This window comes from Silurus meridionalis, chromosome 23 (assembly GCF_014805685.1).
Source record: "Silurus meridionalis isolate SWU-2019-XX chromosome 23, ASM1480568v1, whole genome shotgun sequence".
Taxonomy (NCBI): Eukaryota; Metazoa; Chordata; class Actinopteri; order Siluriformes; family Siluridae; genus Silurus; species Silurus meridionalis.
Window position 1 is genome coordinate 7,470,185 of NC_060906.1, and position 12,116 is coordinate 7,482,300.

At 39.1% G+C, this 12,116-nt stretch overlaps 1 protein-coding gene across 4 annotated transcripts; it reads right to left on the minus strand.

Moving 5' to 3' along the window:
• Positions 1-6,786: 6,786 nt before the first annotated feature.
• Positions 6,787-12,116, minus strand: LOC124376553. Of its 4 annotated transcripts, none has more exons than XM_046835705.1 (6): positions 11,729-12,116; positions 11,139-11,484; positions 9,516-9,560; positions 9,032-9,334; positions 8,188-8,478; positions 6,787-7,870 (listed from the first exon to the last, which is right to left on the minus strand). In XM_046835705.1, exons 3-6 carry the CDS (start codon positions 9,556-9,558, stop codon positions 7,716-7,718), a joined length of 792 nt encoding a protein of 263 aa, XP_046691661.1. In that variant the 5' UTR covers positions 9,559-9,560; positions 11,139-11,484; positions 11,729-12,116; the 3' UTR covers positions 6,787-7,715. The 4 variants fall into 4 exon arrangements, with proteins under 4 accessions (XP_046691661.1, XP_046691659.1, XP_046691660.1 ...); XM_046835703.1 differs by having other exon boundaries at positions 11,574-12,116; XM_046835704.1 differs by having other exon boundaries at positions 11,139-12,116.

A 12,116-nucleotide genomic window follows, 5' to 3' on the forward strand; every position in this document is an offset into this window, starting at 1 on the left:
TATAAGTAGTTCTGGAAAATCTTTTTCGAGATAGTCATTGAATAATAAATAAATGTATGTATGTAATAAATGTATGTAATAAACGTATGAAATTTTTGATTGTGTTTATTTAAATTTAACATTGTTTTAATGTTAAGTTATTGGTATAGCCAGTACTATTACAGTGTACACTGTAAATCTACAGCAGACTAATGCTAAATTGCATTACATTAACTGTAACTTAACAGCTAAATGCAATTATTATATGGAATAATGCTGCTATATCACAGTAATCTAAAAGACATTACTTGTAATTTCACATATTACTACAGGAGCATACTGCTAATTCACAGTAATACGAAGGCCTAACTACTGTGAGGTTACAGTAAGCAACTGTCATTTCACAAGTCTTTACTGTAAAAATGACACCGTAACATACTGTGAAAGTACAGTAACAACTTGACAGTAATTTACTGTGAAGTTACATACAGTACCTTCCTGTGAAAGTAATGCAACTAAAATAAGGAATAGTGTAAAATAATACTATAAAACAATATTTCTACTGTCTATGAATTCTTTTTATTATATGAAGTAAACTTTAATTTCTTACTCACACACAGTATAAATGATATAGTACTACTCATTAACATTACAAAACAAAATTTTATATTTGTTTTAACTTGCAACAAAGCATGACGGTATTTTCATTAATTTATATTTTAACAGATTCACCCCAGCTGAGCTTGCATTTCTGGAAGAATATGCAAAGACAATGAGCCCATTTGCAAAAGCACTCAGTGTTCTTCAGGGAGAGAACAATGTGCAAATGGGGTGGTTAGTACCTACAGTCACACTTCCAATAAGAAAGCTTCAGCAAATTCGCATTTCCTCCAGGTTCTGTGCGCCTTTGGTTGATGCTCTTCTAGCAGGAATCGAAAAAACGTTTTGGACAGATGCTTGTTGATCCAGAGCTCATCGCTGCTGCGATTCTACTCCACAAATTTAAGACGTGCTGAACAAGTGATGAATGTGTCCTGAAACTTGGTAAAATTTGAACAGTTTGCTTTATGCTTTACTGCTGAAGATAACAAAAGACATTTTGGCATTAAAAAAAAACATAGTGAGCAATTGTTTTTCATGCAGGAGTGGGCAAAATGATTTTACCTAACCATCTTGGCTTAAAAAAAAATGATGAAAAAAAAGTTCCACTCCCGAGATGACAACAGTCAGCTAGAGACCTACCTCAACTGTTCCTCTCACATTTGGGAGATACTAAATTCTGTCATTAATGCTTAACACTCCTCCTCAGCTGCCTGTAAGCGAATGTTCCGTACCTGGGACTGATTTTTACAGTGATTTTGATTTTACGAAAAAGGGCCTGTATAGATTCCAAAAACTTTGAAAATCAACTGCTTCTCAAGCTAAACAAAGACTTTTGTTAATAAGGTTATGGCTTAATGCCAAGTTTATAAAACTTGAGGCTAAAAAGAATGCTCTCATTGTTTGTTGTGTATGCCTTGCCTTAAAATTTCTTGCTCCAGTTTTTGAAGTGGCTAAAGTTTTTTCCCCTACAATTTTGTTTATTTTTATATAAGGGATGCTGCCACGAGGTGCTATTTTGTTTTAATAATATGTTTGTAATGTTCTTAATTTCCGTAATACGTAACTGTTATCTGAAATCTGATTTAGTCAGAGTTCTTTAGTTCTAGAGTTTCTATATGCTGTAAAACTGCTATAGAGGTAAAGTATAAATTAATTATTTTTCTTCTCAAAATTATCCTGTTTCAATTTAAATAAAATGCACAGGTTAACTCACCTTAATTTTGTCATTTGTAAAACATCACAATAATTTTGAGTTGTTTTCAAGGACAGAGCTTAAATCTCCCTACAGTTTGGGATATGGTCTTGGTGATACACTTGGTATACACTATATTTTCAAAAGTATTGGGTCACCTGACCTTTCCTGCTATATGTGATCTCATCCCTACTGAATACCTTTGGGATGAATGTGAATGCTGACTCCACCCTACCTCACCTACATCAGTACCTGCCTTTCGTAACACCCTTGTGGCTGATGAACACAAATATCCATCATATATAAAACATGTCGTCCAGTTACCAGTGTGACACTAAAACATGTAGTAGTAACGGCGACATTTTACTTAAGTACATGTCAGAGCCCATACTTATTTACTTCAACTTGAGTAAAAAAGTGTAGTCAGCACTTCAACTTTTACTGATGTCTTTCAGAAAATGAGTATCTGTACTTCTACAGTAAAGGATGTGTGTACCCCCAATCCAGGAGAACTAAGATTGTTGCATCATAGCTAAATGAAACTTGAGGCTGTAATTGCTGCTGAAGGTGCTTCAACTATCAAGAACTACACAAAAGGGTCTGAATACTTATGAACATGTGATATGTCAGGTGTTTTAATAAAAAGAAAGTTTATAAACATTTCTAGAATTATGTTTTTACTTTGTCACTCTGGTGTTTTGAGTTTAGATTCATGAAAAAATAAAAATAATTTGAGTGATTGTAGTGTCAAAATGCAACATAAAATGTCTAAATATTTTCTGAATTCACTATATATAGAGGTCTGATAACTCAGTAGAACACAACTGTCATGGACTGTGAAGAGACGGAGAGCTATAATTTTATCAGGACTCTCTGCCACCACTAGCACAAATAATAGCAAATTGGGTATTAGAATAAAAGGGCATAATGTTTTTCATGGTTGTACATAAATAAATGCTCTCACCCCTGTTTGATTTTTAAGTTCTCAAAGATGCAGGAATGTAAACCTGACAGTTTGATTCAGACTTCATAGTCACCAGACAATGTGGAGATACTGCCATGGAAGATTGTGTGGGAGGCAGACGGCAAGTTTCACTTCTGATGGGCTTTATTCCTTCTTTTTTTTTTTACTTCGTCTTCATCCTTTTATTGCACATGCAATAACACACACACACACACACACACACACACACACACACACACACACACACACACACACACACACACAGGGCATGCTCGCTTCTTCTTGCTCCCCCTTCCTGTTGTTGATTGGAGCATTCTTCATGGTCATGTCATGTACATAACGCACCACCAATGCCTTTACATGAAACCCTTTCCACCAAATCATGGCTAGCATGTGTCACTCTGTCCTTCGGTGCTACTTCATTTTCCTTTTAGCCTGCTTCCACAGATTTACCCCCGACTGACTCACAACCTGCCCTGCTCCTACACTTTTTATCATTCACGAAAAGCCTGCAGCTCAAACAGTACATTACATCATTCCCAGAAAAATACGCTAACCAGGGCTGTGCTTCATACCTCTGTCCCTGAAACCAACTTCCTTGTTCATTTTTTGGGAATGGGCGACAGGGATCTACTAAATCAAAAAAAGGCCATGGTATATGTTATATTGTATGTCTTTAAAATCTGCAGGATCTCATGGCTTTTGTAACTGAAGACAAACCACAAAGTATTCAGGCACTTTCTCCCTTGTGTACATGACAGTGGCTGCCTCACTCTCCATATCTTCCTGTTCTGTCTTTTCCCTCTCTGTCTCGTTGTACTGCCTTTCTTTCTCAATTTAAACATTTTATGTCCCTACTTTTACTTGTTTCTAATTCAATTTATGTTGTAATGTATTTAATCTTTCATTTAAACTGTAATGTCTATCTTTCTTTGTATAACACTCTAGCATATTCCTTTGCTTTTATTCAGTTTAACAGTCTTTACCTGTACCTGTCTGATTTGGCTGAAGCAGGCTTCCTCACACTCTGAGCCTGCTAATTTCATATATATACCTAATTACATCAATTAAAGTGCTAAATATTCGAAATATATATACGTGCTTAATATATGATGATTTACCTGCTGGCTTGTTAAAGCTTTGAACCGATGTTGAATTTAGGGTAGAGGGGCAGTGGCTCCAGCCACCAGGTCACCCCCTGTGCACAGCCCTGGTGGTCAGGTTGCCGTGTCTACTAAACACAAGAGGTAAAAAATGCACACACTCATTCTGTTGCAATGGATGCAGTAAAAGCTACCTGAAAGAGATTTCTTGTAACACCAGAGAGTTGAAAAAGTCATTTTCTCAACTCAAGACTTGACTCCCTAATAAAAGAATTTGCTTTTATAATGTATATTAACTTATTGAAGTTAAATTAGCGTTCCCAGCTACAACAGAAAGTGCATCCATGATGCCACTGTCTCCAAGAACACCATTTCATCCTCTAACCAACAATGGTAGATGACTACAGAGGTGTGTGCACCGCTGAAGACCTCAAACTCAACCTTCAGAGTAAGTCACAGATAGCAAGACACACTCTCCTGCCATATGGAAAAAGGTACAGAAATATTCAAGCACTCATGAACGGAGTGTGTAAAATTTTATTTCAATGGCCATACACTTGGGACACGGCAAAACACTAAACTGTCTAACAGCCCATTTTCGCTGTCTGTTGCATTCGCTGCGGTGTGTGTATATGGTGTGCGGCATGCCGTGAATTTCTGCTGTAACTCAGCCATCCCAAAAGCACCATTGCACCCATTACCCCTCATTGAGGTCCCCTTCGAAAGTATTGGAATGGACCTCGCCAGGCCATTAGAGCAGACTGCATGAGGGCATCGTAACTAAAGACTGCGGCAAGACTAGTTATGGCAGCATAAGTAAAAGGAAGAGCCAGAAGGTAATTTCCAGGGTAAGTGTGATACCTGCAGTAACTACAGGGGAATGAAGTTGATCAGTCACACAATGAAGTTATGGGAAAGAGTAGTGGAAGCCAGGCTGAGAGAAGAGCTGACCATCTGTGAACAGCAGTATGGTTTCATGCAGAAAGAGCTCTACAGATGCAATATTTGCTTTTAGAATGTTGATGGAGAAGTATAGAGAAGGTCAGAAGGAATTGTATTGTGTGTTTGTGGATTTAAAGAAAGCATACGACAGGGTGCCAAGAGAGGAGTTGTGGTATTGTATGAGGAAGTCAGGTGTATCAGAGAAGTATGTGAGGGTGGTGCAGGACATGTATGAGGACAGTGTGACAGCAGTTAAGTGTGCAGTATGAACGACATACTGGTTCAAGGTGAAGGTGGAACTGCATCAAGGATCGACTCTGAGCCCTTTCCTGTTTGCAGTGGTGACAGACAGGTTGACGGATGAGGTCAGACAGAAGCCTCCGTGGACAATAATTATTGTGAGAGTAGGAAGCAGGTGGAGAAGAGCCTGGAGATGTGGAGGTACGTGCTGGAAAGAAGGTAAATAAAAGTCAGTCGAAGATTTGCAGAGGAGGTTCATGTGGTATATTGGTAAGAGAATGCTGAGGATGGAGCCACCAGGAGGAAGGAGCAAAAGAGGAAGACCAAGGAGGAGGTTTATACTGTAGATTTGGTGAGGGAAGACATGCAGTTAGTTTGGTAGTTGGTTTGAAGGCAGCTGTAATGGGAATGGGATCCCTAGTGGGAGCAGCCAAAAGAAGAAGAAGAATTTCAGACCAAGCTACTCCTTTAGATGCAGCATTAATTATTGTTGTTTTTAATATTCATTTAGATAATCGGGAAGACCCTTTGGGAACACCAGTTGTGTCCATTTAAGATTCAGTAAGAATAATCGAAATGTAGGACCCACTCATTGTGGCGAACACACTCTTAATTTAATACTAACGTGAAATAAATACAGAAAATATAGTCATTATTCCACATTCGCAAATCTTATCCCTTTTAAAATCCTCAATCTTAAAATATGTATCTCTCCACATTACCATGTTAATTTACATTCATGGCAGCTACTGCAATGAGTTTTATCAAAAATTATTGACAATATTTAGATCATCTTCTAAGCCCATAGAGATTGATTGGGCTGATGAATGTCTAGAATCGACGTTCTATCAATCTACTGTCAATCTAGTTGTAGAAAAGCTTTTAATACATCTAATTAAATGTTTTCTACTTGGACTCAGATGATCCGCTCTGGCGAGACATAACGGGGGGAGGAGGAAGAAGAAGAAGAAGCAGCAGCAGCTACTATCTGCTCTTGATTGTTTAAAACGTTCTACTTTTTTTTTTTACATGATGCTGCCAAAATAAAGACTTTTTCTTTTTATTCCATTTATCAGACAATAAATAGGGTAAATAAATTTGTTGTAAAAATGTATATATTTTCTCAAAATGTTATGCTTTGTTGGATGTAGGGGGTGTTTAACGTTAAATACTGATCAAATTTGGATTCTTGTGGATTTAACTAAAGGCACAAAGTGTATGTAAGATTTACCCATCACATAAAAAAATTAGAGAAGTTTAAAGTGTATGGATTAGTAGAAGCTGATCAACTGAAGTCTGTAGAGGGGTTTTAACTCAGTACAGCAGACAGGGTTGTGGTTAAACACAACATTCTACACTTACTGCTAACACATGCTTAGAATTCAGTACCTGGGAAAGAAACATTTTATCCAGATGAAGAGAAACAACATTAAGACAGAAGTGCAGAAGAAAAATGCAGTTTCAGCTGCAATCAAAGTGAACGTCTGCTGACTGACAGGAGGAAAAGTGTTTGTTGGAAAATTAAGTGTGTGTTTGTGTGGGCTCATCAGCATAAACCCTAGTCTCAGATCTGATTGTACTCAGTGTATACATGTTTTTTTCCTATTGTAACTTTACAATCATTAGGAGAAAATAAAAGTTTGATTGTTCAGAGATCATAAGCAGAAGCAAGCAGGTTCTTACACATTGTGATATGAATTTATGCACATTCATTTTGTGTATTATTGTTAAAATAAATGCTACAACCAACCACAGCTGTCCAGTTTAGGAGAAGTTTAAATCTTTATTGGCAGGAAAAATATACAGTCTCTTTCCTTATATCATTCTCTTTCACTGGCTACTGTACCACATGTAAGACAGAAAAGTGCCAAAACCCTTCAAATTAATATGAGAAATGGGACAGACTGTGCTTATGAGGAGTGCAAATGTGATGTGGCCTTCATTGCATCATTATAAAGGAAAAAAAAAATACATTAAAACATTCATTTTGAAAAAGTCATAAAATATAAAAACATGAATGTTAAATACCAGCCCTGAGGTTATTTAAAATTGATCATTCAAGTGTTTATTTTTACTCTGATAATAGACAAACACATTCATCATAATACATTATGGTAAAACTAAACCACAGTCTTATTATTGCTAATAACAGAAATAAAGCTTTATTTATTGCAGGGGGCTTTCATAAAGTGCAACAGATAATACCTAAACACCCTGCATTTACACGATCATAAGCTGTAAACGGTCAGTGTTACAAGGAAACTGTAAATGAAAGCCTATTATTCCAGTATTTGAACTAATACAACAGGAAGGTAGCGTGTGTCAGTAATGAAATCTATGGGAGAAAAGTAGGGCAAAATAAATAGTGAGAGACAGACACGAAAATCTTCACCCAACAGTAAACCCTTCACATTTCCCCAGGTTTAGGCGATGCTGATGTGATCGGAGATCGGACAGAGTTTCAGCTGTATAGAAATGTGCAGGTGTGTGCTTGTCCCAAACATTTTAATTTTAAAACTAGTTTCTCCACGACCCCTCATCCACCCCCACCTCTGACAGCATTGAGAAGAGAAGACAAAGTGAGGTAAGAAGTAACTGTAGATCAACATATTGCTAATTTGCTACTCCAGTTAGTGAGAGAAGTGTGTACCGAGTTGTTTCCTTTCATTCAGGTGTGGCATTTGGAGATGCTTTAGATTCTGTTCTGCTCAAGTCTTTTCTTCAGACGCATATTCATCACAAACAGAAATCCAGTCACAGGCAGAACCAGAACCAGGACCAGGACCAACACCAGCACCCACACTGCAAGACCACACTCCTGATCCCTGTCCAGGCCTGGCTCCTTCTCTGCAAACACACACACACACACACACACACACACACACACACACACACACACACACACACACACACACACACACACACACACACGAAGAGGGGAAAATCACATTAGAAAGAGAATCTTACTTTCTATTTTACATGTCAGCAGGGAATTGAAGCTCTCCACACAACGTTAGTGACACCAGGGAGACACCAGTACAGATCTACAGATCTCAAGATTGCTTCACTCCATCACTGATGGAGAAATGGTGTGGCGTGTTGTGAAAATCACAGTGAAGTCACAGTGCTGAGATTTCCTTCAGACCCGAATAGAGAAAAGTTACCTCTCACTTGGACGTTGATGATGGCTATCGTCTCATCATTCAGTGTATCCTGTACTGTGTAGTTCCCACTGTCTGAGACGTTTCCATCTTTAATCTGTACAATGTTGATGCGAGACACTCTGTCTTCATATTCTGGATTGCTCTGGATCTTCTCGTTAGCCACGGTGCAGATCTTCAGCTTTGATGGTTGTACAGAATCAGTGGCAGTGAAGCTCACCTCCACCTGGTCAGTAAGGGGTAAGAACACGTCTATCGGCTCACCTGGGGAAACCACATGCTTCGTCTCTACAGCTGAGGAGGGGAGAAGATGGAGATTAGTAGTAAATGTAGTGTTGGTGTTAATGCCCATTTTACAGTGGTCAGATAACACACTCAGAAAAGATCACAGAACTACATCAATAAACACACAAACTGACACACACACTACTGCAGCTTCATCACACCACACCAAACACCGCTACAGCATCACCACACCAAACACCACTACAGTGATCATAAAAGATGACAGTCAGGTTTCTGCTGCTATAGTGAACACTACACACCACTGACTGAACTTGTGACTAAACTGCATTATGACCAGCCGATTCCTACTTTGTTTGTATAAATAAATAATGATTATTGTATAAGCAATATTGTGACTCTCTAATGCAGTTCAGCATCAAGTCCTGCATTTAAAAAATAAATTACCTCGTTACTGAATCCAGGTCAACGATGATTGTGAACAACAAAGAACACAGTTAAACACAGTAACGATTTCACTATTATTTTTATAACATTTCATATTCCCTTTCACTCCTCCTGATTTAATAAAATGAAATCAATGACAAACAGAAACTACACTTACTCTCAATCAAGAGTCGCACGTCACACACGTCTCTGTCATCACACTGACACGTGTATAAACCCCTCGTACTGTAATCAGCTGCAGTGATGCTGAGAGTGAGATCTCCCTGCACGTACTGATCATGAGACATCTCATATCCCGTCTGCTGTGAGCTGCATGAGGTCTCATCACAAAGAGCCAGAACCTGGGTCTTATGAAACCGGCTCCATTTGACCAGACCATGACATGTATAATCACAGCGGAGGGTAGCAGGCTGGTAAAGTTTGGCTGATACAAAATGTTCACCGGAACCAGTCACAGCAACTGAAGAAAAAACATACAAACACACACAGAAAAAAAAAATAAAATAGAGGATTAATTACTGCTTAAATATTGCTGAACACAAACACCATTAACACCAGCATAATAAAAACCATATAGCACTGTGTGTGTGTGTGTGTGTGTGTGTGTGTGTGTGTGCGTGTAATAGCTAAATGCAACTTACTGATGCCGATCTGCAACACAAACAGGACTGTGTATCTCTCCATATCTGCAGAAACACAGAAAACACACTCACTCTCTCTTATAGCACATTCACTGTAAAGCAGCTGTGCTGTGTTCACTGTAACGTAGGAGCAACATCTATCCAACCTGCTAAACACTCTCTCAGCCTTTTACTGTGTACATCTTACAGCTAGAGTGAAAAGTGCATAAGCACAGAACATGAACATCAGAATGTTTTCATTTTTTTTGCATATGATTACAATAATGTTTACATTAAAACTATGCATAACATTAACTTAAGAAATGTATCTATGAAAAATCTAAACTTAGAACATTACTTTAGTATGGTTTACAGTGTGGATTGCACTGGATACAAAAGCATGTGTAAATACTGCATGCTTCCTCAAACAATGATCTCAACATTCTGAAACGGGACGGGACATCAGTGAACAAAAATCAAAGTCTATATAGTCTTATGTCTGAAAGACAACAAAGCAGCATTTTCCCACCATCTTCCCCAAAACAACCCCCTGGAGTCCTAAATTCCCACATCACCATACATTTCCACTGTTAATTTCACTGTGTCTGAAGTCGATCCCTGTCTTCTATACAGACATATAATGTTATTGCCACTTTGTTTGTATATGCCTGATTGCTTGATTAAAAAAGTAGAACAGCTACTGCCTCTTCTTCTTTTGTTTAAATGGCGGTTGGCAAACAACTTTAAAACATTTGGGATCAAAAATAAAGTTCATTCTCCCCTTCTTACATTAATATTTAAAAAGATACATTTCAAAGATTCCACATTTTTCACAGTTTCCACACTCCTCCTCTTCTTCATCATGCTTTTTTCTCTTAATTTACTGACCTTCCGCAGGTGCATGAGCTTTACACCAGCTTCTAACTACACAAAATCATTTCCCACCTCCTACAATATCATACGACCAACTTATTTACTGTCAAGATATTAATAAACCTTCGATTCATCTTTTTACGTTCTCCAGTGAATGATTGTTTACGTCGTACCGGAAGTTTAAAGACCTAGATGTCTCATAACCCGCAGGATCGTACATCAACATCAACACGTGTACCACCTTTGGATCTTCTGGAAGCACCAATCACACCACGTCTGTGAAATCTATTGGCTAGCAAACAAAAGCTTCCCAAAGCGTTTCGACGCAGCTCGAGTTCCCGAAGGGCAACCGCCTCTCTATATACACCGGTCCCTGCCTCATTCTCACATATCTCTTCCCCGTGCCCTGCTAGGCGTGAAGTGTGGAGATACCTCACTCCTGTTATCAGAGAACCGGGGAAAGTAACCTAAAGTTCTCTTTCAAACATCCGTTCGGTATCTCACTATGGGATATAGACAACTCCTGTACTGCAGACATGCTGCCCGAAGCAGGTGACCACCAACTCAGGGATGTGATCAAATGTACACGAGTCTCCACCCTGACCGAAGAGAGCGGAGACGCGTGAGAAATGAAAACATCCAATTTACGATGTTTTCATCTCCTTTTCTCGTTCATTTTTAAACACAGTCTGAACGGAAGCAGAAGCAAAAACATTCGCATTAACAGTGAATACCGCCCGCAAAAAGAAGCAGCCGCGCTCGGAGACGTACCTCACCGGCTCGTCCGTGAACAGTTTAGTAGCCACTCCTAGAGGATCTGCTGAGGATCTGACGAGGATCGCTTCCTGAAAAGGATTTTCACGGGGAAGAGAACGAGAATGAGGCAGGGACAGGGACAGGGACAGGGACCGTCAGTCAGTCAGTGAGTGAGTCAGTGAGTGAGTGAGTGAGTGTGTGTGTGTGTGTGTGTGTGTAGGAGGCGGGACTCCCGCATGGTCTGTCAACCGTGACGTCAGACGTGGTGTGATTGGTTGGTGGATTGTTCACGCGCGAGGCAACTCCATGTTGAGATACCGAACAGATCTTACTGTTCCACACCACACACCCTCACCTGCTCCTAGAGTAAACCCACATTAACCAAAGGTTACAATATAAATTAACACAATTCACACTGAAAAAATAAATAAATACAAATAATAAACTCACTAAGTCGGAAAAACTAGATAAATCCCCCGCCCAAAAATTAACAACATTCACAAAGAAAATTCCTGCCAAGCACAATCCAGTGCTAAATATAAGTGAAAAAAAGACCAGGGGATTGTGATCTAAAATAATCAGAATGAAATAAATAAATCAGACACCAGGCTCCACGCTCACAACCCAACGGCCTGCGCAGCAATAAAATCAGAAGCAAAGCATCATCAGTGTCCATAAACCAAACAGCAGTGAAGTCACATAAACTCTTCAGCAGCAGGGAAGTCACATAAACTCTTCGGCAGCAGGGAAGTCACATAAACTCTTCGGCAGCAGGGAAGTCACATAGACTCTTCAGCAGCAGGGAAGTCACATAGACTCTTCAGCAGCAGTGAAGTCACATAAACTCTTCAGCAGCAGTGAAGTCACATAAACTCTTCAGCAGCAGTGAAGTCACATAAACTCTTCAGCAGCAGGAAGTCACATAGACTCTTCAGCAAGTCTACGGTGGCCGAAAAGTGCAAAACACATTAACAAATCCGAAAACAAATTAAC

Bases quoted from the DNA above. Each gene is read 5' to 3' on its own strand.
- LOC124376553 (XM_046835705.1), bottom strand. From the start codon at position 9,558: ATGGAGAGATACACAGTCCTGTTTGTGTTGCAGATCGGCATCA. The intron at 8,479-9,031 runs GTAAGTGTAGTT...TCCCCTCCTCAG, and splicing joins CGTGCGACTCTTGATTGAGA to CTGTAGAGACGAAGCATGTG. The intron at 7,871-8,187 runs GTAACTTTTCTC...GTGTGTTTGCAG, and splicing joins CATCAACGTCCAAGTGAGAG to AGAAGGAGCCAGGCCTGGAC.